The following is a 27,228-nucleotide window of genomic DNA, read 5'->3' as shown; positions in this document are numbered from 1 at the left end:
TTGATGAGCTATGCAGAATAGGCTAAATTGACATACAAACTGCGTGATAAGGACAATCGTGACTTCAAGGAAGAATGGGAACTTTTTACAAATTACCTAAAAAGACAACAAAATGATTTGGACTCCTTGGCAGGTTTTGAATAAACACCCACAAATTTATTGGTTGAACATATGATAGATAAGGCAAAGATAATGTACAATTTTATAACAAGCAACAAATAATATGTGAAAAGAAATCAGAGGGGGGAGCTGAGGGAAGTCTGTGGGGGGGGAGTGGGAGGGATGAGGGGAAAGGGGGAAATAATGTAATTTATTATTTGGATTGATAACTTGTTATGTTGAAATTGTTTAATAAAAATATTTTAAAAACAACAACTGTGGACATTTCTTATCATCAGCTGTACAAGTGAAACACACAGATAGGAAAACAGATCTTGAAAATATATGCAAATATATAGGTGATCATTAAATCTGATACCATGGGATATCCGTTTTCCACATTCTGCTGGGAAACTTGACTCAGTGCTACCTCAGGTTAAGTACTTAATTTGTTCCAGAGGTCTGTACTTAACCTGAAACTGTTCTTAACCTGAAGCACCACTTTACCTAATGGGGCCTCCTGCTGCCGCCGCGCCACCGGGGCACGATTTCTGTCCTCATCCTGAAGCAAAGTTCTTAACCTGAAGCACTATTTCTGGGTTAGCGGAGTCTGTAAGCTGAGGCGTATGTAACCCGAGGTACCACTGTATGCTAATATGATTTATAGCAGGAATTGACAACTAGAGACCTCAGGACCAAATCCCCAGTTGCCAACTGAGAGGAAGCGGGGTGTACAGCCTAACCCACTCACCACCTATGAGAGGCAGTGTGGTGTACTGATCCAAGGAGACCTGGGTTCAAATCCCCATTTAGCTACAAAACTCACTGGATGACCTTGAGCCAGGCATTGTTTCTGGGAGTTGCAGTCCAAAAGCATGAGGAGGGCAACACCTTGGCTGCCCCCATTTTAACCTCACAAGAAGTCTATGATGTAAGAGGAAATGGATGCTTTAGCTGAGATTCCTGCATTGAGGGGGTTGGACTAGATGACCGTTGGGTCCCTTCCAACTCTATGATTCTCCCAAGATCACTCAGTGAGCTTCATGGCTAAATTGGGATTTGAACCTTCATCTCCCTAATCCTAGTCTGAGGATATTCTAATCACAACACCATCCTGGCTCTCAATTTTTTTATTATTTGCCTAAGGATGTATAATCCTACAGCCAGAAGATTCTCTCTGTCTCTCGCTTTCCCCTTCCCATGTTTCAGATTTCCACGGAGGAGCATTGTGACATGTCTCAGCTAACAGGAAACTTTGGGCTGATGTTCTCCAGGCCTTTAGAGCTGACAAGCGGGAAAGGCTGCTGGTCTGGTGGAAGGAGGGGGTGGAGTTTAGCAGTGACTGATGGGAAAGACACACGTGGGTTTTAAAAAAACAAATAAACCAGGGAGACTGCCTTCAGAATGCTCCATTATCAAAACCCTGTACAGTGTAGACACCAGACAAGCAGTGGGCAGACAAACTATCTCAAGCAAGAAAGGGTTTTCTACCAGCAGTTGGAACTAAATCAAGGACTCTTCTGCTTGGACAATTTACAAGGTAAAGATCTATTTCAAGTCGGTTTAGAATGAAGACAAGCTTTTACTAGAAAACCAGAGGGTGTCTCTTTTTAATTGATTCTTATTAAAAACATATGTTTTTTAGAAGTCCCTTTGACTTAAATGAAATCTTCCTTGGAATTTATTTCGCTGAATGAAATAGGACTTGATTTGATTCTGTACATAATGTGTTTCAAGTCAAGGTGAAGTAATTCAGTGCAGTCAAGGGTCTTGCTCCATACTAAAAAACAGTTCTGATTTATTTTTACTTTGGGTTTTCATACTTTTACTGTTTTGTTTATGGGATCCTTTTTGTGAGCCATCTTGAGCATCTCATAAATTTGCCCAAGAAAGAGCAGTAGTTAGATACACCCACATGCAATCAATATACCTTAACAGGTATTGGGATGTGACTATGTGATGGGAAAAGAGGAGGAATTTACCGTAAATGCAAGTCACTCCTGAGCGGACATATGTTAACAAATAACCCATCACACACTGCTTTCCCTGAGTGGGCCGCAATTCTATATGCACATTTGCCAAGGAATGAGTCCTGTTGAGTTCAGTGGGACTTATTTCTGAATAGGCATGTTAATAGGATCACGTGCTGTGAATCAACCCACTACCTATACCTTAACCAAAATATAATGTTTGGGTGGTTTGTGATATTTCCCTTTAGCAAATATTGTTGGCAGAGATGTCCCAGAAACTGCGCCCGTCGTGTATGGGTATAGCCAGGGGTCATTCAAGTAAATAAATAAAAATACTTAACTAAAAGTAGAAATTGTAGCAAGATTTTGACAGATGTTTCTGAGCATAGGGGGGGGGGGCAAAAGAAAGTAATTTTAAACAACTCCTGTTGAGACATTTCATTTCGAATCTGCTAGCCAGAGCCAGGCAGAGGAAGATGGCAGGTGGGTGTCCTGTCCGCCACCAACATAAATCCTGGCTATGCCCATGACGTCGTGGTTCACCCTTGAGTTTAGAATCCCCCCCCCCCCCGCTTTGATATTAAAATTGGAGCGGTTAGTTCAGTGGGAGCAGCAGAGACCCTCGCTTTTCCGCAGCTCGCTGTTTTCTTTTGCACCTAACCTGGCTGTGCGCCCGGGAAAAGATCAAAGCGGAGCGTAAAGATATAGTAAAGAGGTTTGGCAGGGTTTTTACCCCGCAGATCACGCTGGCTTGGCTCGAGGACGTGTGTGTGTGTGTGTGTGTGTTTTCCTCTTCTCCTTTTCCCCACCCACTTCTCCCTGGGTTTCCCGACGGCGCACAGCGCAGCGCTCAGCAGACGGCCGGGCTGCTTCGCCGCCTGGTGCGCTCAGGGTGGGCGCACGTGTTTGGGGCTGCCTGGGATTGGCCGCGACGGGGATCCGGCGGGCGCTGCCACCTGGCGGGCTTGCTGATCCCGTATCCGGAGGCTTTCTCTCTCTCTCTCCCGTCCTTTTAGACCCAAGGCGGCGGCGTGCGCACCAGTCTCCTCGGGCAGCGGTCATGGGTAGGCGCAGCGCCTGGGAGCTGTGGGTCCTGGCGCTCTTCTTGCTCCGCTACGGCGCAGCGCTGGAGCCCAGCAGCGCCTCTCCGGCGCGCCTCGAGGGGGAGGCCGGGCGCAGCAGCCCCGCCGCTGGCGCTGGGAAGAGCAGCGTCGCCCCGATCGCCGCCGGAGAGCAGCTGGAGGAAGAGGACACCGGCAGCTCCAACCTCTCCAAGGCGGTGGCGCCCGGGAAGGGCGACCGAGGGTCGTACCCGCCGTGCGCCAGGAAGACGGACATCGCCGAGGCGTTCAAGTATGTCAACACGGTGGTGGCTTGCGCCGTCTTCGTGCTGGGCATCATCGGCAACTCCACGCTGCTGCGGATCATCTACAAGAACAAATGCATGAGGAACGGCCCCAACATCCTCATCGCCAGCCTGGCGCTGGGAGACCTGCTGCTCATCATCATCGACATCCCCATCAATTTGTACAAGGTAAGCGGCGGCAGACAGGAAGGCGCGCGGTTGGTGGCGTGGGAACAGCAAAGCGGCAGACCTAAGCAGGGGGACTCGGGCGACGTCTTCTTGTTTCCTTTCTCTCTCCCCCCGCCCCCCGAAATTTTTATTAAAGTTCTAAGGAGACAATAGAATTATATCTAGAACCAGTGCTTCCCCCCCCCCCTAAAAAATGTTTAGGGGTACTCTCATTTTGACTCATGAAAACCACCATTTTATAGTTCAAATTGGGAAAAATAAATACAGTGGTACCTCGGGTTACATACGCTTCTGGTTACATACGCTTCAGGTTACAGACTCCGCTGACCTAGAAATAGTGCTTCAGGTTAAGAACTTTGCTTCAGGTTGAGAACAGAAATCACGCGGCGGCAGCACGGCGGCAGCACGGCGGCAGCAGGAGGCCCCATTAGCTGAAGTGGTGCTTCAGGTTAAGAACAGTTTCAGGTTAAGAACAGACCTCCGGAACGAATTAAGTACTTAACCTGAGGTACCACTGTACAGTAAATGGACAAAAGTAGAAAGTTTCACAAAATGTTTAGGGGTATGCGTACCCCTGCATGCCCCCCGAAAAAAGCACTGTCTAGAACAAATGAAGTCAGAAAAAGAAAGAAATAGAAAGAGGAGGAAAGCAAAGAAAAAAAGAAAAAAAAATCGTTCCAGTAGCACCTTAGAGACCAACTATGTTTGTTATTGGTATGAGCTTTCATGTGCATGCACACTTCTCTAAGGGGCTACTATAAAGAAAAAAAGAAAAGAGAGGAAAAAGATGATAGATAGATCTATCTCCCTCTATTCTATTTATACTCTAATCTTCAATCCATATACAAAGAAGTGAGTCTGCCTAGCCCAACCAGGGACGTTTTCTTCTTAGCCTCACATCCTCAGAAAAGCCCACTCTTGCCTGTCTCCCACACAGGCTTCTCTCTTCTAACCATCACCCCTCTCTCTCTGTATGTAGCTTCATTTATGCAAAGGACATTAATAAGAGCGCTTCCAGAAATTAGCAACCATAAAAAAGTTCTTGATTCCTTTTGAGGATTTGAAATCGCTCTGTAATCTAAGTTTGAGGGACTCGGGTGGTAATAAAGGGGTGGCCTCTGAGCATGTGCAGAGTACATCACAGGCCTTACTCATTAATGGTGGCCGACTCACACGTTTGCCGTTGAAAGGGCAGAGCTTCTCGGAAGGAGAATTGCGGAGTTTACGCACAGGATCCTTGCATCCATTAAAACAGAGGAGCGGTTTAAGTAGAATTAACAGTGCAGTCCTGTACATGCTTATTCTGAAGAAAGTTCCACCGTATTCACTGAGGCTTACATCCCAGAATTGCAGCCTAGGTCTTCTAAACAGTCTCAGTCATAAAATGTTTAAGCTCTAAAAAGAAACTACATGGCTGCTAAGGGTTGCAAGTGGCTCAAAATTAAAATGAGTCAACAGCCATTTGTGGGGGGGTTTTGAACAACTGATTTGTCAAAATTTATCTTCTGTGCCATGAAAATAAATAAAGACAGTATTAATTTAAAAAAAACAAAAATGAGTAGAAAAAAGTGTTTTTACAGTGAGAGGTGCTACTCAAGAGCACTCAAAAGGTTATACACACTGCCCTGGAAACTCTTTTGTCTAATAACAGATATGTTGGGGTTGACAGCACTTAGTAGTGAGAGAAAGGAACTCTGCACATGGTCAGACACATTATCTACTTTATCATCTCTTCAGCAGTTCTAGGTCTGAACCCTTCTGTTGAAACCTGGTTTCTGAGTCTTGTCAACAACTGCTTGTCTTGGGCTTCAATTCCTGTGCACACTTTCTTTGGTGTAAGTCCCATTAAATTCAGTGGGGCTTACCTTTGAGTAAATGCGTGCCGGTATGAATTGTCATGAGAACCAGGGTGTGCTTCATGAGGTGTACAGAAACATTCACTTTTCACGCCCCCTTTGACTTTAATATGAGAAACTCAGCCGGGAAATAGATGAGTGTATAATTCTTTGTAATCACTGGGTCTTAAAGAGTGCTTAACTCTGGTTTGATTTCATTCACATTGTACTGTATTTCACACTATGCAAAACAGAACTGAGGAACTTTCTGCTGTGATATTGAACAACACAAATATTCATATTGAGGATTTATTACAGGGCAGAGGATAATGTTAAGAGCCTTAAATTTAAAAAAGTAGACAAATTCATGAAAGACGGAAATATCACTGAATATTGTCTCAAAAACTTAAATTCCCCTGGACTTTAGATGGCAGTCCTAATCCCATTTATTCTAGAGTGAGCCCCAATGCATTCTGTTAAACTTACTCCTGAGTAGATATGGTTAGGCTTACACTGTTAGAGATATACACAGTTTTATCTGATACCCCAGGCAATGAAGGTGATCTGCTGAGACTGGACTGCCCTTGTTAATGCCAAGCATTTGAAGATATTTTAATATGAATAATTGGGCAGGGGTCGGCTTCATTTTAGGGTCCCCGGCTGGGGCCTTGGGGAGAGGCAGCAAGCCTTGACTCACTCGCTTGAGTCAGTTATGGCCTCCGCAATTTTGATTCGTTTGACGAGGGAAAGAGCTACATTTGGGCAATCCTGGTTTGTGGAAGTTGCATTTTATCAGTCTTTTTTATGAGGTCCCATTGAGGTTCAGTTTGGCTGATGGTAGGATATACGATGCTGATGCACTGACCATTGGCCTGGCCCATCATTGCACATAGCATTTGGAAGCAACTGAGCCACCATGATACTACTCACATTCCTTGACCAACAACTCTTTGGCCATTTCCTTCTGAAGTCTGTCCCATTCTCAGCTGGTGTCATTGGACAGTTTGGTTGACTCATGTCTAGCTGGGATAGAACAGATCCTCAGTATGTGTGCAAAGGAAGTGTCGCTGACCACAGTGACCATCCCAGCCACAATTCAAAGCTTGCCAGTTTCATTCCTGCTCCTAGCACTTCCCACATTTGACAGAGGTTTCATGCACACCCAAAAAAGCCTCAACCGGCTAATGGGAGCTTCCTGTACAACAGCATCCTATTTCCTAAACCAATCCTGAAACTATTTAAGTAGTTACCCTTGTAGTTTCTTTTGCAGTTGCTGATTTCCCAGAAATAAAGTCCGTTTCGCTTGCTAGCTGATGCTTAGTGTTGTTTGTCAAATAAAAACGAACGCTCCCATTGTCACAGATATATGCAGATCTGTTTGACTCTGCATGTTGAAATTCCTGCACAAAAGCAGCAAGAGCTCAGAATTGCTTCGCTCATGAATTCTACCCCCTCTTGGCTTCCCATCACTGCAAAGCTCATTCAGAGCTCTCAGAAAAGCAGCGTCATGATCCGTTCATGCACTTTTCTAGGGCAGTGACTAAGGAGAGGGGACCTGCCACGTGGCGAGAGCGAGGAAGAACTTCTCATAGAACAGAGTTGTGGAGTTGAAAGGGACCTCGAGGATCATCTAGTCCAACCCCCTGCTGGTGCAGAAAATCTGCTGCCACATCATCCGTCTCAAGTAACCTAGCATCCTTTGACCTCTGGGGTGTCAGCAACACTTCACACTGACTAGGGTGCTCCACATTCCATTCAGTGCAACATTTTTACAGTCGTACCCATTCTGGAAGTCTGTTCCAACTTCCAGAACATTCAGAAACCAAAGCATGGCTTCTGATTGGCTGTAGGAAGCTCCTGCAGCCAATCAGAAGCCGTGGAAACCCCGTCGGACATTCAGCTTCCAAAAAATAGTTAGAAAACTGGAACACTAACTTCTAGGCTTCGATTGTTCAGGAGCCAAAATGTACGAGTACCAAAGCGTTCGACAACCAAGGTATGACTGTATTATATTAGTACAGTAAGTAAGTGTATAGTCAGACATTGGCAGAATTGGAAGAAAGTGCCACAAAATGCTTTTGTGTTTCTCCTGAGTGACATTTTAGAGAAGTAGAGATCAAATACAGATTACCATTTCTACCATGCTGTAACTTACCGTTAAACCCATTTTCTGCATTATTGCAAAGTGGTGATAATTTTTAACATATTTCTACACCGGAGATGGGAATTCCTTTTATTTTTATTTTTATTTAAGCCCAGGGGTTCCCTTATAGACAATTTCCCAAGGGCCACATATTCGTGTTGGGCAGGGAGAGACAGAGACAGAAGTGGACAGGCGGAACAAACATTACAAGAAAGGAGATTCCGACTAAACATGAGGAAGAACTTTCTGCTGGTGTAAGCTGCTAGTCAGTGGAATGGACTTCCTTGGGAGGGGGTGGACTCTCCTTCATTGGAGGTTTTTAAGAAGAGGTTGGATGGCCATCACTTAACTCAGGCCATCACTTAACTCAGGCAGAGCAGAGCCAATGAGAGACGTGGCCTTGGAGAAGGAGCAGAGACTGAGAAGAATCCCAGGCTGGATAGAGGGGGGGCCCTGAGGTTTACATTCCCTCTTCTGCAGCATACAATAGGAATGGAGAACAAGTGACCCTTCAGGGGTTGTTCGACTACAACTCCCATCATCCCTTCTGTTGGCGAAAGCTAAGTGAATTTCCATGAGTTTTTATGAGTCTGCTTCTTTTTGATGTTGCCCTCCAGTCTTCATTCACAGACCGATCCGCTTCTGAGAATATCATGAGTGCTTTCAGCTGAGACCTCTGTATTAATTTAATCAGTTATCTTGGGGAGACTTGGAATAGATTCACACACACCCCTTTCTTTTTACAGTGGTACCTCGGGTTACATACGCTTCAGGTTACAGACGCTTCAGGGTACATACTCTGCTAACCCAGGAATAGTGCTTCAGGTGAAGAACTTTGCTTCAGGATGAGAACAGAAATTGTGCAGCAGTGGTGCAGCAGCAGCAGGAGGCCCCATTAGCTAAAGTGGTGCTTCAGGTTAAGAACAGTTTCAGGTTAAGAGCGGACCTTCGGAACGAATTAAGTACTTAACCTGAGGTTCCACTGTACTCATTATAATAACTTCTGGGCATCCCTATTTCAGAATATGGTAGAGTATTCCAGTGTGTGCGGACCATTCCTGTTATCCTCTCTGACCAGTTTTGAACCGATTTGCTAAATTCAACCTTTTATTCATGATATACATCAAACCTCAGCAATATCTCTTTAAATGAGGACTTCATGGTTTTGAAAGGTATACAGTGGTACCTCGCAAGACGAATGCCTCACAAGATGGAAAACTCGCTAGACGAAAGGGTTTTTGGTTTTTTGAGTTGCTTTGCAAGACGATTTTCCCTATGGGCTTGCTTCGCAAGACGGAAACGTCTTGCAAGTTTGTTTCCTTTTTCTTAAAACTGTTAATACAGTTGCGACTTGACTTCGAGGAGCAACTCATAGCACGCGGTGTGGTAGCCTTTTTTGAGGTTTTTGAAGACTTTGGTGATTTTTGAAGCTTTTCCAAAACTTTTCCGAAACCGTGCTTCGCAAGATGAAAAAATCGCGAGACGAAAAAACTCACGGAACGAATTAATTTCGTCTTGCGAGGCACCACTGTACACACAAAATGAATTCAAACAGGATAGTTAGAAGCCTATGTTTTTCAAAGCACATCTATCAGGAATGGAAGTTTATTCCAGGCTGGATTTCTTATGGCTCCCTGTTAGGTTGGAAATCATGTGTTTGCAGCTACATAAAGTGTGAAGCTATGCTTGTTTGCAGTGGCTTCATGGTTATTACCCAGTGCTCTTAAATCTTTCTGTATCCCTTATCTGCATATCACTCCACACAAGCTTATCTTTTATCAGCCCCTTCTGTCTCCTTCTCCTTCTCCCACTCCTGTCTCCATGCTTTTTGCCCTTTGCCTTTTACCAGCTTCCCATTTCTCAGTGTCCATCAAAATCCTTCCTTCTTCTTCCCAAGTTCCGTATCTTCAGCACAGTATTTCTAACACTGCCTTAGCCTCCTCCTTTTTTCTGTTTTACTGCTGCCAAGCTTCTTCCCTATCTCATCCTCTCTAGGATTTGCCAAGTTTCAGTGCCTGGCTCCTTTTCCAGCTTGAAATAATTTTCTTTAAAAATATTTTTTTTTTAGATTTTCCACAATAATAACATAAACCACAAAGCAGAATAACACACAAAAACAGAAAAAAGAAAAGAAAAATACATCAGTGAACGAAAGAAAAAAAAGGAACAATAAACGGATAAACAATAACAAATAACTTAATTCTTTACAAATCAAACCTCTCAAACATCTTGGTTCACTTCCTCTAGTCCCTCCCTTCTGAGTTTCCTTGTAGTTGAAAGTAACAGCTTTCCAATATCTTTATTGAACTAAAACAATTTCCAATTATAGTCCATCTTATTCACATTTCTTAATATTCTAAATCCCATTTATTTAACAAAAAGTCCATCACCTTCATCTGCCAATCTTCCACTGTTGGTACCGTAATTCTTGTGTTTTCCAATTTTTAGCAAGTAATATTTGGGCTGCCGTTGTGGCATACAAAAATAATTTAACATCTTTCTTGGGCTTGAAATAATTTTCATGATTCCTCTCTTAACGTTGATTTTAACATAACCAAACGGTTGCCGCGCATTTCAGATTATAGTGTAAGGCAGTTTTTCCTAGGAAGGTGCAGTTGTTCCCAGCAAATGGGACTGTGAATAATCAGATCTTTTTTTCCCTCCAGGACAAGTTCTATGAAACAATTCTAGGCTAACTGGTTTTATTGTTGCAGTAACCGAGAATCTTAATAAAGTGGTTGCGTTATGTAATTAGTTATGTAATTTTTTCTTCTCTGGATTTGATTTGCATAAATCATAGTATTCCGAGTTTTGCAGCGACAGCTCCCATGCTGCAAGAGCTAGATCTAAGTACCTATTATCAACCATCTGTCTTCATGAGATGATGGACTTGTAAGCTCCTTGGATGGCTTGGAGTCATGTGGTTACATTTCTTCGGGCGGATGAAGGGTGCCAAACAGGATGAGCCAGACCCACTGCAAGGTGTCACATTTGTAGATTAAATGAGGTTTTGGCTGGCATCCAAATTACATTTGGAAATGTGTCTGCCTGCCTTTACATAGACTTGGGCAACGTGGCTGCAGCCTTCTGTACGATTGTTCCCATGTCACTCCCAGACATGTACAAAACATTACAGTGGTACCTTAATTCGTTCTGGAGGTCCGTTCTTAACCTCAAACTGTTCTTAACCTGAAGCATCACTTTAGCTAATGGGGCCTCCCGCTGCCGCCGCACCGCCGGAGCACGATTTCTGTTCTCATCCTGAAGCAAAGTTCTTAACCCGAGATACTATTTCTGGGTTAGCGGAGTCTGTAACCTGAAGTGTCTGTAACCTGAAGCGTCTGTAACCCAAGGTACCACTGTATAGCCACACGCTCAAACTCCCTTGCATCCTTGTAAAGAGTGCACAAAATAGGCTTTCCAAAGGCTATCATGTAAGCGTGCGACAAAGCTCAACCACATGGCTATAAGGTTTTTAGACATTACTGAAAGCCTGGCTACATAGCCAGAATATTTTTTTTACATTCCTTGGAGCAATATATGAGAAGCTGCAGGTCTGTTGAAAAGCGAGCCTTCCATCAAAATACTGAGTGACCTCTCGGATTATTGGCATTGACGATATCACCATATCGAGAGTAAATCCCTCTTGCAGTTTGTATACATACCCAAATCACTGCAGCCATCTCTCTTTGGGGAAAAACCAAGGCACTTGGTAGGTCTGCACATTCCATACTGCTGATATTATCTTGCCAGGAAATGCCAAGATGATAAACTGTGAAGATCCATCCATTTTGCTCTTCCATCCTGTACAGTGGTACCTCGGGTTAAGTAATTAATTTGTTCCAGAGGTCCGTACTTAACCTGAAACTGTTCTTAACCTGAAGCACCACTTTAGCTAATGGGGCCTCCTGCTGCTGCTGCGCCGCCGGAGTACGATTTCTGTTCTCATCCTGAAGCAAAGTTCTTAACCTGAGGCACTATTTCTGGGTTAGCGGAGTCTGTAACCTGAAACGTATGTAACCTGAAGCATATGTAACCCGAGGTACCACTGTAATGGTCAACTGGTTCTAGTTGCTGTTGCTGCCCACACCCTACTCTCTCTCCCCAACAATTTGACTCGGGTTTGAGAAATCCAGGTTGTTAGTACGCTTTGGGGAGTATCTGTGACAGTATCCACAAGCCGAGTCCTAAAAGTTGTGATTTCTGTTTTAAAGTCATGGCAACGAAATAAATATGGACAAATCTCTAACTTGTTTAACTTGCTTGGCTCACTCAAACCATGAAATTTGAGTCTGGAGGATCTGCAAACCCCTCTGAGCTCCAGAGCATTCATGAATCATGTCTCTATCTTATCACCCAGGCAGATAAAGCCACAGTCCTCTTACTGTGGACTGATTCAGTTCCTAGTTATGCTATGCGGGTGGGAGGCTCAAATCTTGCCTTCAAATCAGACGACACAGTATTTGTCTTACCGCTTCAGTTTTTCCTGCACCCCACTGCGTGAAACAAATTCTTGCTTTTGAATACCTCCATTGCCTCTTCTCATCAGATTAAATATGCATTCATCTGCATTTGCAAGTGTGTGTTTTTAAATCCAGGCTGCAAGCTTTATTTGACTTAATTAGTGCATTAATCAACTAAAGTTTTAATGAAGTCATTAAGCAGTGAGGGCCAGTTTTAATAAGGGAGCTGAGCTTTAAAGCACTTGTTGCATTTTTGAAATTTTGGTACTGGCATGAGCCTGACATGAATTACGACATGGAAATCAAAATATCAAAGGCAGCCTTTTCACCCAACAATGAGTGGTAGTCTTTGTTTAATAACTTTTAAGGTGTCTCACATTTGCATCAACATCTCAAAAAGGCATTTATATTGGCGTTTTGTTTTCATGATTATTCTTTTAACCTAAAAGGTAAAGGTACCCCTGCCCGTTACGGGCCAGTCTTGACAGACTCTGGGGTTGTGCGCCCATCTCACTCAAGAGGCCGGGAGCCAGCGCTGTCCGGAGACACTTCCGGGTCACGTGGCCAGCGTGACAAGCTGCATCTAGCGAGCCAGCGCAGCACACGGAACGCCGTTTACCTTCCCGCTAGTAAGCGGTCCCTATTTATCTACTTGCACCCGGAGGTGCTTTCGAACTGCTAGGTTGGCAGGCGCTGGGACCGAGCGACGGGAGCGCACCCCACCACGGGGATTCGAACCGCCGACCTTTCGATCGGCAAGCCCTAGGCGCTGAGGCTTTTACCCACAGCGCCACCCGCGTTATTAATCAATTTAATAATGCCAGTTGGCAGCCCTTACCTTTCTATCTAGCCATTCATTCATCCAACACTTTTGTATCCTGGGTGTTCAGAGTAACATGCATACATACATTTTATTTTCCTATTGCTGAGGTTCAGTGTCTGAAGCACAGAGCACCGTCCTAATGGTTGTTGATAGCTATTACTTCCAGTTAATAAAATAGTCCTTTTTAATATTGCTTCCCTTGCTTAGGCCAGGCATACATGATTGGAATGAACCAATCACGGGAGTAAATCATAGTTAAGTTACATTAAAAATCAGTGGAATAGGGCAGTACAGTGGTACCTTGGGTTACATACGCTTCAGGTTACATACGCTTCAGGTTACAGACTCCGCTAACCCAGAAATAGTGCTTCAGGTTAAGATCTTTGCTTCAGGATGAGAACAGAAATTGTGCTCTGGCAGTGCGGCAGCAGCAGGAGGCCCCATTAGCTAAAGTGGTGCTTCAGGTTAAGAACAGTTTCAGGTTAAGAACGGACCTCCGGAACGAATTAAGTACTTAACCCGAGGTCCCACTGTACATGTTTACTCAGTCAGATAAGGACCCCATATGAATAGTGGAAAAAATAATGCATTAGGATTGCATCGACAACTTAACCTACTACAAACGTGAAGCTTTTAGATTTGATACATGTCATTCAAAAAGGATCAGTTCCCACTTTCCCACCACACATATAATATCTCTGGCCAATGGAAGTTATACAAGCCAGACTTTATTCATTACTAGCTTAAGTTCTGTTGATTTCCATGTGATTAATTTTTCCTGGATTAGGCCCGATCCGTGCATTCGATTTTTCATTTCAATTTTCCTGAGCATGTCCTAGCAGCTTTATTATTTGGCCTGGTTTCCAGGTGCCAGAGTTTAGCTTAGGCTGCAGTCTTATACCCGCTTACCTGACTCTAGTAATAGTTCAGTATTTGCTTGTGCTGTAAGGACATATTTTTACTTGGTTCTCTTAACATATGTTCTACTCTTAAGGTTCTAAATCGCTGGGGGGGGGGCGGGGTTGCAGATATAGCTGCATAGAGGCACAAACTGTGATCGATATAGAATTGTTAACCCGTAGCTGTTTGTTCACTCTTCGCAGCTCCATGCGGAAAACTGGCCTTTTGGGGCTGCCGTGTGTAAACTGGTCCCCTTCATTCAAAAGACATCGTTGGGCATCACCGTGTTAAGTTTATGTGCTCTCAGTATTGATAGGTGAGAAATCAAGATCTTCATTCTATTTTTACCCAGTGTGCACATTTGGTATAAATAATCTTTTAAATAGTAAGGTGAAGGTAAAGGGACCCCTGACCATTAGGTACAGTCGTGGCAGACTCTGGGGTTGCAGCGCTCATCTCGCTTTATTGGCCGAGGGAGCCGGCATACAGCTTCCGGGTCATGTGGCCAGCAGGACTAAGCCGCTTCTGGCGAACCAGAGCAGCGCACGGAAACGCCGTTTACCTTCCCGCCAGAGCCGTACCTATTTATCTACTTGCACTTTGACGTGCTTTCGAACTTCTAGGTTGGCAGGAGCAGGGACCAAGCAACGGGAGCTCACCCGTCGCGGGGATTCGAACCGCCGACCTTCTGATCGGCAAGTCCTAGGCTCTGTGGTTTAACCCACAGCACCACCCGCGTCCCTTTTTAAATAGTAGACCCAGGAACAAAATAATTCTGATGCATGTTAGAGAAGAGATACTTAAAGGAACAGATGGGTATGGGCAATATTTTTTTTTTCTAGAGAAAAGTGTGCTGGAACATACCTCCCTCAGAAGACCCACCACAGAGCCCAAAGAGGATCTCTTCAGGCTTGTGCGGTGGGGAGTGACTTATTGAGGCTTATTGAGGCTGATCTGCTGAGGTGCAGAGAAGGTACCTCGCCTTGGCTGAGCAGCTTAACAAAATCACACACACACACACACCCCACCACCGCCTCTCCGGCTCCTATGAGCTAGAGTCGTGTAGGGGCTTGCTCAGCTGAGGCATGGCTTTCCTGTATGCCAGCTGTTAGCTGGGAGGCGGAAAAGCCTCAGCAAAGCCCCACTGCCCCTCTGGCTTGCAAGGAGAACCTCTCTGGAGCCCGTAGAGCAGTGGTTCCAAACCCTTTTTGGGCCACGCACCATCTAAGCATCTCTAAAATCCAGATGCCCGTGACATATAATTCTTATTATTCCAAAAGTGAACTCCTATTCACGTGGAGGAAGCCTAAAAGGCCATTCACTGTTAATAACTCATTCTAGAATTGCCCCCCTTAAAAATCCAATTGCCCCCCCGTAGGGCGTGTGCCCCACGTCAGGAACCACGGCTGTTATGTACTGAGTTGAATAGGATCCAAAAGGCAGCAGTCTGATTGGTCCTAGAGCAATAGGATTCAGAATGCAGCAGTCTGATTGGTCCTAGAACAATGCAGCAGTATGATTGGTCCGCAGGAACCACCCAATCCAGCTCCAGATGGAAGTGAATCCGCAACCTGATTGGCCTACAGGAGAATCCCAGAATTAGCCAATCACGTGCAGCCCATTGTGTAAATAATGTATAAAGGTAAAGTTAAAGGTACCCCTGCTCGTACGGGCCAGTCGAGACCGACTCTGGGGTTGCGTGCTCATCTCGCTTAAGAGGCCAGGAGCCAGCGCTGTCCGAAGACACTTCCGGGTCACGTGGCCAGCATGACGAAGCTGCTCTGGCGAGCCAGCACCAGCGCAACGCATAGAAAAGCCATTACCTTCCCGCTATAAAGCGGTACCTATTTATCTACTTGCACTTAGGGGTGCTTTCGAACTGCTAGGTGGGCAAGAGCTGGGACTGAACGACGGGAGCTCACCCCGCTGCGGGGATTCGAACCGCCAACAATCGGCAAGTCCTAGGCACTGAGGTTTTACCCACAGCTCCACCCGCGTCCCCAAATAATGTATATAAAGCAGATATTTTGGGGGAACTTTCATTCCTCACTACTATGAGCTGAATAAAGAGCATGAAATCCACACTCGACTCCGAGTATATTTCAACGGCCATGGAAGATATCCTCTTCCGACTCTGGAGAAGGTCTCCTCGTGAGGTATCTGCTGACCAGATTCAGATGGAGTCAGGAGCTGCTGTTATTGCTCACTTCCCAAACATGTCATGCTTTCTGCTTCCGTGCTGCAAGCGTTTCTGCAGTGCTGTACTTGGGACAGAAATAGGGCCTAAATGTCACCACTTATGCTTACGTTCACATCAGCAGGAATGGGGGGGGGGGGGGAGACACGGGCTTTTAGTCCCAGCATAGTGCATGATCTGATCTAATCAGCACCTCTTTCTTCCATTTAGGTATCGGGCAGTTGCTTCGTGGAGCCGTATCAAGGGAATTGGAGTCCCAATGTGGACGGCGGTCGAAATCGTCCTGATCTGGGCCTTGTCTCTTGTTTTAGCTGTCCCCGAGGCTTTAGGCTTTGATTTGATTACCCTCCCATACCACGGCCAGAAACTTAAAGTGTGTCTACTTAATCCCCGCCAGGAAACTTCTTTCATGCAGGTACGGTGTTCTCTCGTGAGCCAGCTGCTTCCGTGTTAAGAGATGTGTTTATTTAATAAAGCCGTACCCTGCCTGTCTCAGAAATACACATCTGAGGAGGGTACAAATGATGCGCCTGTCTGTATACTTGCAGACAAAGAGCAACGCTAAACACAAGACACAAAAAAACCTGTTTTACAAGTTATTTTCCCTTTCAGTGGTCAGGAAGAGCTATATAACACTTAGGACTCAGCTAGAAAAAGCGTTCTATATGCATTCTATATGCGATATAAAACTGTGACACCAGGTGGCGCTGTGGAGTCTCGTCTTTCCCAACCGCATTTCCCTGTATGCGTTTACAATGCGTTTAACCGAAACACTTCTTTGATGCGTCTAGATCCAGCCTTAGTCTGGTCCCCTTGATACGTGGACCCAGCTGGTATGAGCGTCAAGTGCTCGCTAACCTCAACCTTTTTATTTTATTTTATTATTAAATTTACATACCACCCTTCATCAAAAGATCTCAGAGCAGTTCACAGAATAAAATACACGATAAAACACAGTAAATAATTAAAAACAAGCAAGAACCAAACCTTCCTACAGACACATTTAAAAGGCTGTGGGATGTTAATCAGCCAAAGGCCTTGGGTGAAGAGCAACAGTTTTGCCCGGCACCTTAAAGTGAAGGCACCAGGCGAACCTCCCTGGGGAGAGCATTCCACAAATGCGGAACCACTACAGAAAAGGCCCTGTTCTTGTATTGCCACCTTCTGGATCTCACATGGAGGCACACGAAGGGCCTCAGAGGATGAACACAGAGTCCGGGGTGGTTTGGTATTGCAGTCCTGAGCCGTTAAAGGCTTTATAGGTCAAAACCAGCACTTTGAATTGGACCCGGAAGCTGATTTGGCAGCCAGTGCAGTCTCCTTTCCCATCATATTCGTCCCTTCTAGAGAAGAAAGAGCTCCTTCCCCCCCTCCATTGTTTATCTCTCACACAGCTAATCTCCCCTCCTAGTTGGCAAGAAAAGCAGGCGAGATTAGCCAAGGAAGGAAGGTTACTGGCTCCTCCTTCCTTGTGAGTATAGTTCAGCTGGGGCTCCCACGTCCCTCAGAGCAGAGAGGAAGGCATGGGGCAAGTGAGTGCATTGAGTCCCTTCATTTTTCCTCACCTGTGTGGCAAGGATGGAGAACTTGCGGTCCTCCAAGTGGTGATGGAGTAGGACTCCCATGTCAGGTGGGGTGCTGCTTTTCTCCTGGGCACCAGTTCTTCCGGCCAACCTGCCTGCTGTGGGAGTCCGAGGCAGCATCTCCCACAAGGCCATATTCTTATGAGACTCCAGTGGGCCAATTTCTTAATGAAGGTACTCTGAACATGCCAGTCTGTTAGGTTTGGCATGTGATACTCTGTACATCATGGACATGCATGTGTCCTTGACTGCCGTTATAAAGCAAACTTATTGTAAGTAATGGCAACTTAAATTGATGGAATATGCGCAGCTTGCAGATTTAACATATAGAGTAAGAAAACAAGAAGAGCATGTGTTTAAGGAAGATTGGAAAATGTTTATTGAATATATGGGGGGAAATTGTGTACACTTGAAAACGATGGCAGCATTAAGATAAATTCAACAGTGTAACTAAGTTTTAATGGGGTGTAATAATGGAATACTGGATGGTTTGGTTTATGTAAAATATTCAGGGATTTACAGTATGCAGAATGAACCATGGAAAGAGAAGAAGGGAAGTCATTGATAGTTTAAGGTTGTTTAAATGAATATTCTAAAATGTAAAGCAGAAAAAAATAATTAAAAAATATAAAGCAAACTTATTTTTTTCATTCCCTCCTCCTCCTAGCTTTACAAGGACGCTAAAGACTGGTGGCTCTTCAGCTTTTATTTCTGCTTGCCGTTGGCAACCACGGGCCTTTTCTACACTTTGATGACCTGCGAGATGCTCAGGAAGAAGAGTGGGATGCAGATCGCTTTAAACGACCACTTAAAACAGGTAAAGATCATACAGATTCATATAACTGTAGAGTTGGAAGGGGCACCAAGGGGCATCTAGTCCAGCCCCCCTGGGATGCAAGAATCCTGCCTACAGCCGTCGCTGGGCGGCCTTGAACCAGCAACCTTCTGGTTAACAGCCAGACACACTGGCCTATCTCCCTGACATTGTGTACATCCTATTTTGACGAAAATAACTTTCCCAGGAAAGTTTTCTCTCGATGCTTTTTGTAGCACTCAAGCAGGCTAAAGTGCGGTCTTCATCTGCCTCGATGAATGATAACAAGCGGGTTGATAGGAGCAAACGGGCTTTGTTTCCAGGGTTTCGGTAAAGATGCAGGTGGTGGACAATGGGAAAATGGGACAGGAGAAGCTATGGCTTTGGCATCTTCACTGGGACATGTTAAAAGTATAGCATCAACCACTAAATTGCACCCACGGTATCCATAACCTTTGCTACATACAGTGATAGCTTTTGCATCCTCTGCCTAGCCTTTCCACTGGTTGCGCCTTAAAAGTGGAGGGTGGTATTCAACGAAATAATTGCATGTGTGGAATGGCTTTCAGTTGTGCAATGGGATTCCTGCCCCCCTGCACACACCTGGCACTATCCCCAAATCTGCTCTTGGGGGGCTTGAGAATCCCACAGGTTAGATTTAAGGAGTGTGTGGCAGGAGGAGAGAGGTGTGGGGAGTCCTGTTGCACAAGCAGTTGTTCTGCTCCTCCCATTATTTAGATGAATGCCGCCTAGAATACACAGGAAACAAGGAAAAAAGACACACAATTTCTAAGCTGACCACAGTTTGAAGATGAAATACCACACCCTCTTGGGGTCAAGGAAGGCATAGAGAAGTCTTCCCCCAAACCAGAATACCAGTAACCATAGTTAACACCTCTCACTTGATCCTGCATAGTCAATGCTACCAATCTCCCGGTGGCAAGGTTTTATCATTGTGTATATTGTTACGGCATGTTCCTCGTCAGTAGAAAATTTGTTTTCTTCTGTACAGGAACACATGTTTGAGGTGTGGAGCTCACAGTCGTGGCACACCACCGAGCAAATTATACTTAATACCAGACAAGGCAGCATGTTAAAACTTGGCCTAAAAGAATATACCAATTTATTACAAACCAGAGAGATGGATTACTTATATCAGGGGGAGCCACAAAGGCAGAAAGAGGATCTGCAAGTGGGTTTCCCACTAAGGTTGATGAATACAAACATAGGCGGTGTGCACAAGAAGGTTGGTTATGCGTGCATAGGTCGGGTGGAGGGTTCAGATCCTTGTCATCATCGTTATTTATTTATTAAATTTTTATACCGCCCTGTACCCACAGGTCTCAGGGCGGTTCACAGTCATGCTAATGGGTGCTCATGTGACTATGTGGTAGCCTCAAGCATAGAGGGTCTGACTAGGCCAGGCATGTCCAAAGTCCGTTTCGGGGGCCTAATTTGGCCCGCCAGTTGGTTTAATTCTGGCCCCTGTGGCAGTTCATTTCCTGGGGTAAAATCCTAAAAAAAACCTTCAACAACTTCAACCCTAAAAAAGCTCAAAAACAACTTTGGGGTAACATTATACAAAAAGCTCAACAACTTCAATCCTAAAAAAAAAAAAAGGTTAACAACTTTGGTCGGCCCTCACGGCCCTTCACTTCATCAAATCTGGCCCTCTTTGAGAAAAGTTTGAACACCACTGGACTAGGCCAAATCAATATGGGCCTTGGGTGGCTGAATTAGAGGTTTGCCATTTGTGTTTCCTGGGGCTCTCACACTACCACACATAGAGTCGTGCCTTCTGCTTGATATAGGCAAAATGGCGATTTCTAGAGCCGGCGAGGCTGAGCTCCTGAGATAATAGCATGCAACCAAGTAATGCCAGGCATGCATCAGGGACTGGCAGGGCGCTGATAAATTGGCGCCCAAGGAAGGGAGGGTGGAGTCTTTGACTCAGGAGAGGGGTCCAGTGATTTGTGGGGACCTGTATCAGCCAGGAGGCAAGAGTCAGAGGCAGGGAAGCTTCAGAACTGAAGCGTGGAGCACAGGAGGGGTCAGAGGAAGACACAGGTCAGGTCAAGGCCAAATGCCACCACTGTCTCCTAGAACCAGGAGAGGATTGAAGAGGGAAGAGCAGAGGTGGCTTACACACAGGTGCAGCCTCTGGCTGTGTGTTCGCAGCCCATCGGAAAGTACAGTCGTACCTTGGATCCCAAACGCCTTGGTATTTGGACATTTTGGCTCCCGAACGCCACAAACCTGGAAGTGAGTGTTCTGGTTTGCGAACGTTCTTTGGAACCCAAACGTCCGCCAGAGCTTCCTGCAGCCAATCAGAAGCCACGCCTTGGTTTCTGAACATTTTGGAAGTCGAACGGACTTCTGGAATGGATTCTGTTCGACTTCCAAGGTACAACTGTATATGAAGTGGAGGAAGGGAGGGCCATTGCTGCAACTACTCCATAGAGTGCACATCGCACTATTTGGAGCCATAGAAACTACTTTAAATGTTCACTTTTGACAAATAATAATAATAATAATAATAATTTTTTTTAAAAAAAATTATTTATACCCCACCCTCCCCGGCTCAGGGCGGCCAACAACCAATAATAAAAACAAGTTGAATGAATACAACTTAAAAACAAGATTAAAATACAACATTAAAACAATTAAAATGCAGCCTCATCACAGGAGGAGAAAGGAAAAAGAAAGAGGGGGAGGGAATCAAATGGACTCCAAGTGTTAACACTCTGCTGTGTGCATTTTTTTGGCTGGGGAGCATCCACAACAGCATGTCTCGTTTCATTGGTGCTATTTTGGTTATGTAGGTGAGCCCTTGAACTACAGAAAGTCTGCCTAATTCACAGCTTTCCAAACCGCGTGGCGCAACACGTTAGTGTGTCGGCTGCAGTGCATAGGCGTGACCTGCGACCCTTCCCCGCGCTCCTCCCGGGGCTGGAAAGGGGTTGGTTTAACCTCCGGTTTTCTAGTAAAGCTGAATTACTGTGCCGCAAAATGATGCATGTCTAAAAAGCGTGTCACCATTGTGAAAAGTTTCGGAAGTAGCAGTTCCTGTTCTTTGGCTGGTTTGTTTGTTGGAAGAATTCAAAGTAGATCAAAGAGCAACGGTCCAAAAAACCCCAAAAGCAAAATGCGCAGACTTTTCTTCTGAAGTATCATGAAATATTTTGCCCAGTGCCCTTGTCTTTTTTCATAGCCAGAAGCCAGAAGTGTGCCAGTGTCTGTAGGAGAAACATAATGCAGAGATTGGTCAGGGATCATGTTCCAATTGGAATGTTCAGCTTCATTAAGTATGACCCATTTTCCTATTTTCAATGGCTGCTTCTTTGCTTTCAGAGACGCGAAGTGGCCAGAACCGTGTTCTTCTTAGTGCTCGTCTTCGCTGTGTGTTGGCTTCCTCTCCACCTTGGTAGGATACTGAAGTTTGCTCTTTACGATGCGAGTGACCCAAACAGATGCGAACTTCTGAGGTAGGGCTCCTCTGATGAAACGCTTCCCAAGATAGCACTGCCATTTTGATTTACTCCCCCAAAGGTGGCATTTATGCAGAGCCAATTTATACAGCAAGTGGCCCTCTGAGATCATTGTGAGGAGCGTATATGGCAGCCAGTAGACATGCAGGGGTGCAAGTCTGTCTATTCTAGTGCCCAGTCTAATCACAAATGATTACGGCTGTTTGTAAAACCCCTATGTGGTTCCTATATACGTGTTGCATCTGCACTACAGTGGTACCTCGGGTTACATATGCTTCAGGTTACAGACTCCACTAACGCAGAAATAGTACCTTGGGTTAAGAACTTTGCTTCAGGAGAACAGAAATCACGCGGCGGCAGCGCAGCAGCAGGAGGAGGCCCCATTAGCTAAAGTGGTGCTTCAGGTTAAGAACAGTTTCAGGTTAAGAACAGACCTCCGGAACGAATTAAGTACATAACCAGAGGTACCACTGTACTCAGATTCAGCCATGTACAGGTGGCGCAAAAGTAGGTATACAGTTGAATCAATGAAATAATAATAATAATATAATTTATTATTTATACCCTGCCCATCTGGCTGGGTTTCCCCAGCCACTCTGGGCGGCTTTCAACAAAAGATTAAAAATACATTAAAACATCAGTCATTAAAAACTTCCCTAAACAGGGCTGCCTTCAGATGTCTTCTAAATGTCAGATATTTGCTTATTTCTTTGACATCTGGTGGGAGGGCGTTCCACAGGGCAGGCGCCACCACCGAGAAGGCCCTCTGCCTGGTTCCCTGCAACCTCGCTTCTCACAGGGAGGGAACCACCAGAAGGCCCTCGGCGCTGGACCTCAATGTTTCCCCCCTGCTTTCAGAACCTAGCAGTTCAAAAGCACTCCCGGGTGCAAGTAGATAAATAGGGACCGTTTACTAGCGGGAAGGTAAACGGCGTTTCCGTGTGCGGCTCTGGCTCGCCACAGCAGTGATGTCACGCTGGCCACGTGACCCGGAAGTGTCTCCAGACAGCGCTGGCCCCTGGCCTCTTGAGTGAGATGGGCGCACAACCCTAGAGTCTGTCAAGACTGGCCCGTACGGGCAGGGGTACCTTTACCTTTACTTCACAAATGGGAAATTCCTTATTTTGAATTCCTTCAAAACATTTACAGGGGAAATGTTCTAGGATCATCTGGCTAGCTTCATGGGTGAGTGAGGAATTGAACCTATTTCTCCCTGCTCCTAGTCCAGCATTATTTACCTCTATATCACACAGGCTCCCTAGTTGCAGTAGACTGCCTAACACGTCCTGATTGATGCTTAACTATCTTTAAATAAAGAATTTCAACTATTTTTCATATCTTTTCCCCCCCATGCAGCTTTTTGCTCATATGGAACTACATTGCTATGAACATGGCATCCCTGAATTCCTGCATTAATCCAATTGCTCTCTATTGGGTGAGCAAAAGATTCAAAAACTGCTTTAAGGTAAGAAGTCTTTGTTGAAATGTGCTTTTATAGAAATGAGGCTAGGCAGTATCAGGTTAAGGGAAGAATCCAAACCCAAGATCTGCTGGGATGAGACCTTGAGGTGTGTCTGGGATAAGGAACTGGACAGGTTTTGTTTCTGCTTAAAGGCGCTGGAAACGAAATTATCAAGGTGTCTACTGCAAATTCACTATATAAAAGTGTTCCTTCTTTACATAGTTTCCACATGAATCAGCTGCTCTCTAGGGGCATCCCTAAGGGCTACCAGCAGTTGTGTTGTGAGCAACTGTGATTGTCCCATTGGTTCCTTAGCACTGTCAATTTACAGCCTAGGAGGAGGGGACTCCTGACTCAATAGGGAGCGCACATTTCCAAAACCTGGGATAAGGAAATTCAGGGAGAAAGAAGAGCCACAGCAGCAATTGGCTCCAGTTCTCCAGCAAGTCCACCTCCTACTTTGAGGACCAGTGAGGTAGACCATGGACTGGAGAGACCATGGACTGAAGTGGTGTAGTGGTTAAGGGTGTTGGATGAGAACCTGCGAGATCAGGTTCTCACAGCTTGGCCTTGGCCCAGTATACCTGAAGGAGCATCTCCACCTCCATCGTTCTACCCAGACACTGAGGTCCAACGCCGAGGGCCTTCTGGCGGTTCGCTCACTGCGAGAAGTCAAGTTACAGGGAACCAGGCAGAGGGCCTTCTTGGTAGTGGTGCCTGCCCTGTGGAACACCCTCCCATCAAATGTCAAAGAGAACAACAACTACCAGACTTTTAGAAGACATCTGAAGGCAGCCCTGTTTAGGGAAGCTTTTAATGTTTGATGCATTACAGTATTTTAATATTTTGTTGGAAGCCGCCCAGAGTGGCTGGGGAAGCCCAGCCAGATGGGCAGGGTATAAATAAATAAATTATTATCATTATTATCATTATTATTATTATTATTAGTGACCTTGGGCCCTGAGCCTAACTCTCCATCACTGGGTGGATGCAATAAAATGGAGGAGGGGAGAACCATGCAACTTGGAGAAAAAAAGTATAATAATATAAACATAAATAAACTGTAACCCAAAAAAATAGTTCTGAGTTTTTGGTCAGAAATCGATAGTAGACATTCTCTATACTGAAGTGTTGCACCAAGCCTTCTAATGAGGGATTCTGCTCTCTTTCAAGTCATGTCTGTGTTGCTGGTGCCATTCGAAAGATATGCTGTCCCTGGAAGAGAAACAGTCCTGCTTAAAGTTCAGAGCCAATGATCATGGGTATGACAATTTCCGCTCCAGCAACAAGTACAGCTCGTCTTAAGGAAGGGAAATGTACCCTCAGCTCCTGCCGCAAAAGACTGTTAACGATAAAAACAGCAGAAACGAGTTTGGAGTTTGCTCGGAAAACCAAATTGTAAAACTTTGCTTACAGTCTGTACCAGTTGTGATTACGCACGGCGCCCGTAGCTATTTGAACACATGAAAATCACCAGGAGACGCAAAAAAAAGAAAACCCCTTGTTGAAAGCACTTAAACTCTTCGGAATGAGCACTTCCAGATCATCCTCAAATCCTGTGAACGAAACAACTCTGTATTCATTGAACTAGCCCTGGGAGCCTGAGTAATAATTCTTTGTATATAGTATACCATGGCTATTGTTTGGGACAAAGCCAGCTTTGTCTATAAATTACTGTAATCTATCTTTCTTTCTTTCTTTCTTTCTTTCTTTCTTTCTTTCTTTCTTTCTTTCTTTGGTGGGAGAGATTAAAAGATACAGGCATGTCCAAAACATAATCCCTTATCAAAAGTGCAAACTGCATCTTGCTGCATTAAGCATGTCGCATTGTGTCGTGGAGTAAAAACCAAACCAAACACTACTGCAGCTTTAAAAATATATCGATATTTTACCCACATAGCTAGAAACAAAATTCAAAGAGTATAATCAGGCTCAAAACAATCTGCTGTTAAGTAAGAAAAATGCAAGCGTGTCCATGTAGGGAGGATCAGCAGCAGGGAAAAGCAACGCAACTTAATTTTTTTAAATGCCAGCAGAGTCCTGAAGCCATGAGCATGTCAGCAGGAACTCAGCTGCATTCCACTGGTGGAAATGGCAAGTAAAACCAATTTCTCATCAGAGGATCCGATCAGGCCTGCAGAGCCTCATGATCTACAAAGCTGCATTGATCCCACCAGGCAGGCAGCAAACCCAAGAAGGCTGATCAGGCTCCTGGCGAGTCCGTTTACATAAGCAGGGATCTGTGTTTGGCCTAGCGAGCCACAAGCTGTAGAATGATTGAGGTAAGGACGATAGAGGAATTTGCAGGAGCAGAGTGGAATGCGTCTTTGGAGACTGATCTTCTTTCCATGGGGAAAATGTATATTCAACAGCTCTGCCTGAGAACAAACAGTAGGAGTGGCTAACTTCTGGTCAGCATCTGGTACTCCATTTTCTGAACCTTAAGCATTTGGGCCCATATGGAAGATGCAATTTCTTCTCTTTGCCATAACAACCCCTGTCTGATGCTGGGTTAACCAGTCATCACTGGTTACAACTCTGGAGCTCTTAAAAAGACGTTACCATAATTTCTCCCTCACCAAGTACAGTCGTACCTTGGATCTCAAACGCCTTGCGACTCGAACGTTTTGACTCCCGAACGCCACAAACCTGGAAGCGAGTGTTCCGGTTTGCAGACATTCTCTGGAAGCTGAACGTTCAGCATGGCTTCCAGTTGACTGCAGGGAACTCCTGCAGCCAATCAGAAGTCGCACCTTGGTTGTCAAACGTTTTTGGAAGTTGAAAGGACTCTCAGAATGGATTCCGTTCAACAACCAAGGTACGACTATATCAGTGTTTCTCAAACTTGGGTCTCCAGCTGTTGTTGGACTACAGCTCCCATCACTCCTAGCTAGCAGGAACAATGGTCATGGATGATGGGCATTGTAGTCCAACAAACAGCTGGAGACCCAAGTTTAAGAAATACCGGTATATGAACAAACTGCCCCAAGCACGCAGACGTTAAGTATGTTCTGTGTTCTGCAACTGCACACGGAAAAGGTACAGAATGTGGTAGCGGCCACAGAATTCATTGTCTTCAGAATGTCAACTTTCTTCTGAAGATTTGGAGGGTTGGTGTGGGGTTTCAGTGCTCTGCTTACCACTTTGCTCCCTCGCCCAGGACTGGCCAGCCTAAATGGTGCAAAGTAGTAAACATTACAGAATAAATTAAAGAAAATAAGGCTATGCAAATTAGCAAATCTTGTTTCGCCAGAAGCAGCTTAGTCATGCTGGCCACATGACCTGGAAGCTGTCTGTGGACAAACGCCAGCTCCCTCGGCCAATAAAGCGAGATGAGCGCGCAACCCCATAGTCGTCCGCGACTGGACCTAATGGTCAGGGGTACCTTTACTTTACCTTTACTCCCAGCCCTGACTCTATACCATCTCAGTTTGAGGTGTTTGTCATCTCTGTTATAGAGAAGAGTATAGCTTAACTTGCAAATATAGGAGTATAGGAGTATAGCATCTAGATCAAGGGAATAGCATCTAGATCAAGAGTATAGGAGTATAGCATCTAGATCAAGGGAAGTAATAGTGCCACTGTATTCTGCTCTGGTCAGACCTCACCTGGAGTACTGTGTCCAGTTCTGGGCACCACAGTTCAAGAAGGACACTGACAAACTGGAACGTGTCCAGAGGAGGGCAACCAAAATGGTCAAAGGCCTGGAAATGATGCCTTATGAGGAACGGCTAAGGGAGCTGGGCATGTTTAGCCTGGAGAAGAGGAGGTTAAGGGGTGATATGATAGCCATGTTCAAATATATAAAAGGATGTCACATAGAGGAGGGAGAAAGGCTGTTTTCTGCTGCTCCAGAGAAGCGGACACGGAGCAATGGATCCAAACTACAAGAAAGAAGATTCCACCTAAACATTAGG

General features: G+C 45.1%; 1 protein-coding gene across 1 annotated transcript; it reads left to right on the top strand.

Annotated features, from left to right (window-relative positions):
• Positions 1–1,481: 1,481 nt before the first annotated feature.
• On the top strand, positions 1,482–25,089 carry EDNRB (endothelin receptor type B). The gene is made up of 8 exons (XM_028728272.2): positions 1,482–1,639; positions 3,086–3,603; positions 13,971–14,083; positions 16,175–16,379; positions 18,215–18,364; positions 21,713–21,846; positions 23,206–23,314; positions 24,485–25,089. Exons 1-8 carry the CDS (start codon positions 1,504–1,506, stop codon positions 24,614–24,616), a joined length of 1,497 nt encoding a protein of 498 aa, XP_028584105.2. The 5' UTR covers positions 1,482–1,503; the 3' UTR covers positions 24,617–25,089.
• Positions 25,090–27,228: the final 2,139 nt, after the last annotated feature.

Source organism: Podarcis muralis, chromosome 4 (genome assembly GCF_964188315.1).
Source record: "Podarcis muralis chromosome 4, rPodMur119.hap1.1, whole genome shotgun sequence".
In the NCBI taxonomy this organism is placed as follows: Eukaryota; Metazoa; Chordata; class Lepidosauria; order Squamata; family Lacertidae; genus Podarcis; species Podarcis muralis.
This window is presented reverse-complemented; position numbering and strand designations above follow the sequence as displayed.

Excerpts from the sequence above, each read along its gene's own strand:
- EDNRB (XM_028728272.2), top strand. The coding sequence starts at position 1,504 with ATGCTCCATTATCAAAACCCTGTACAGTGTAGACACCAGACAAGCAGT. Across the intron at positions 3,604-13,970 it reads TCCCCATCAATTTGTACAAG|CTCCATGCGGAAAACTGGCC; the intron begins GTAAGCGGCGGC and ends CACTCTTCGCAG. Across the intron at positions 21,847-23,205 it reads AACAGATGCGAACTTCTGAG|CTTTTTGCTCATATGGAACT; the intron begins GTAGGGCTCCTC and ends CCCCCCATGCAG.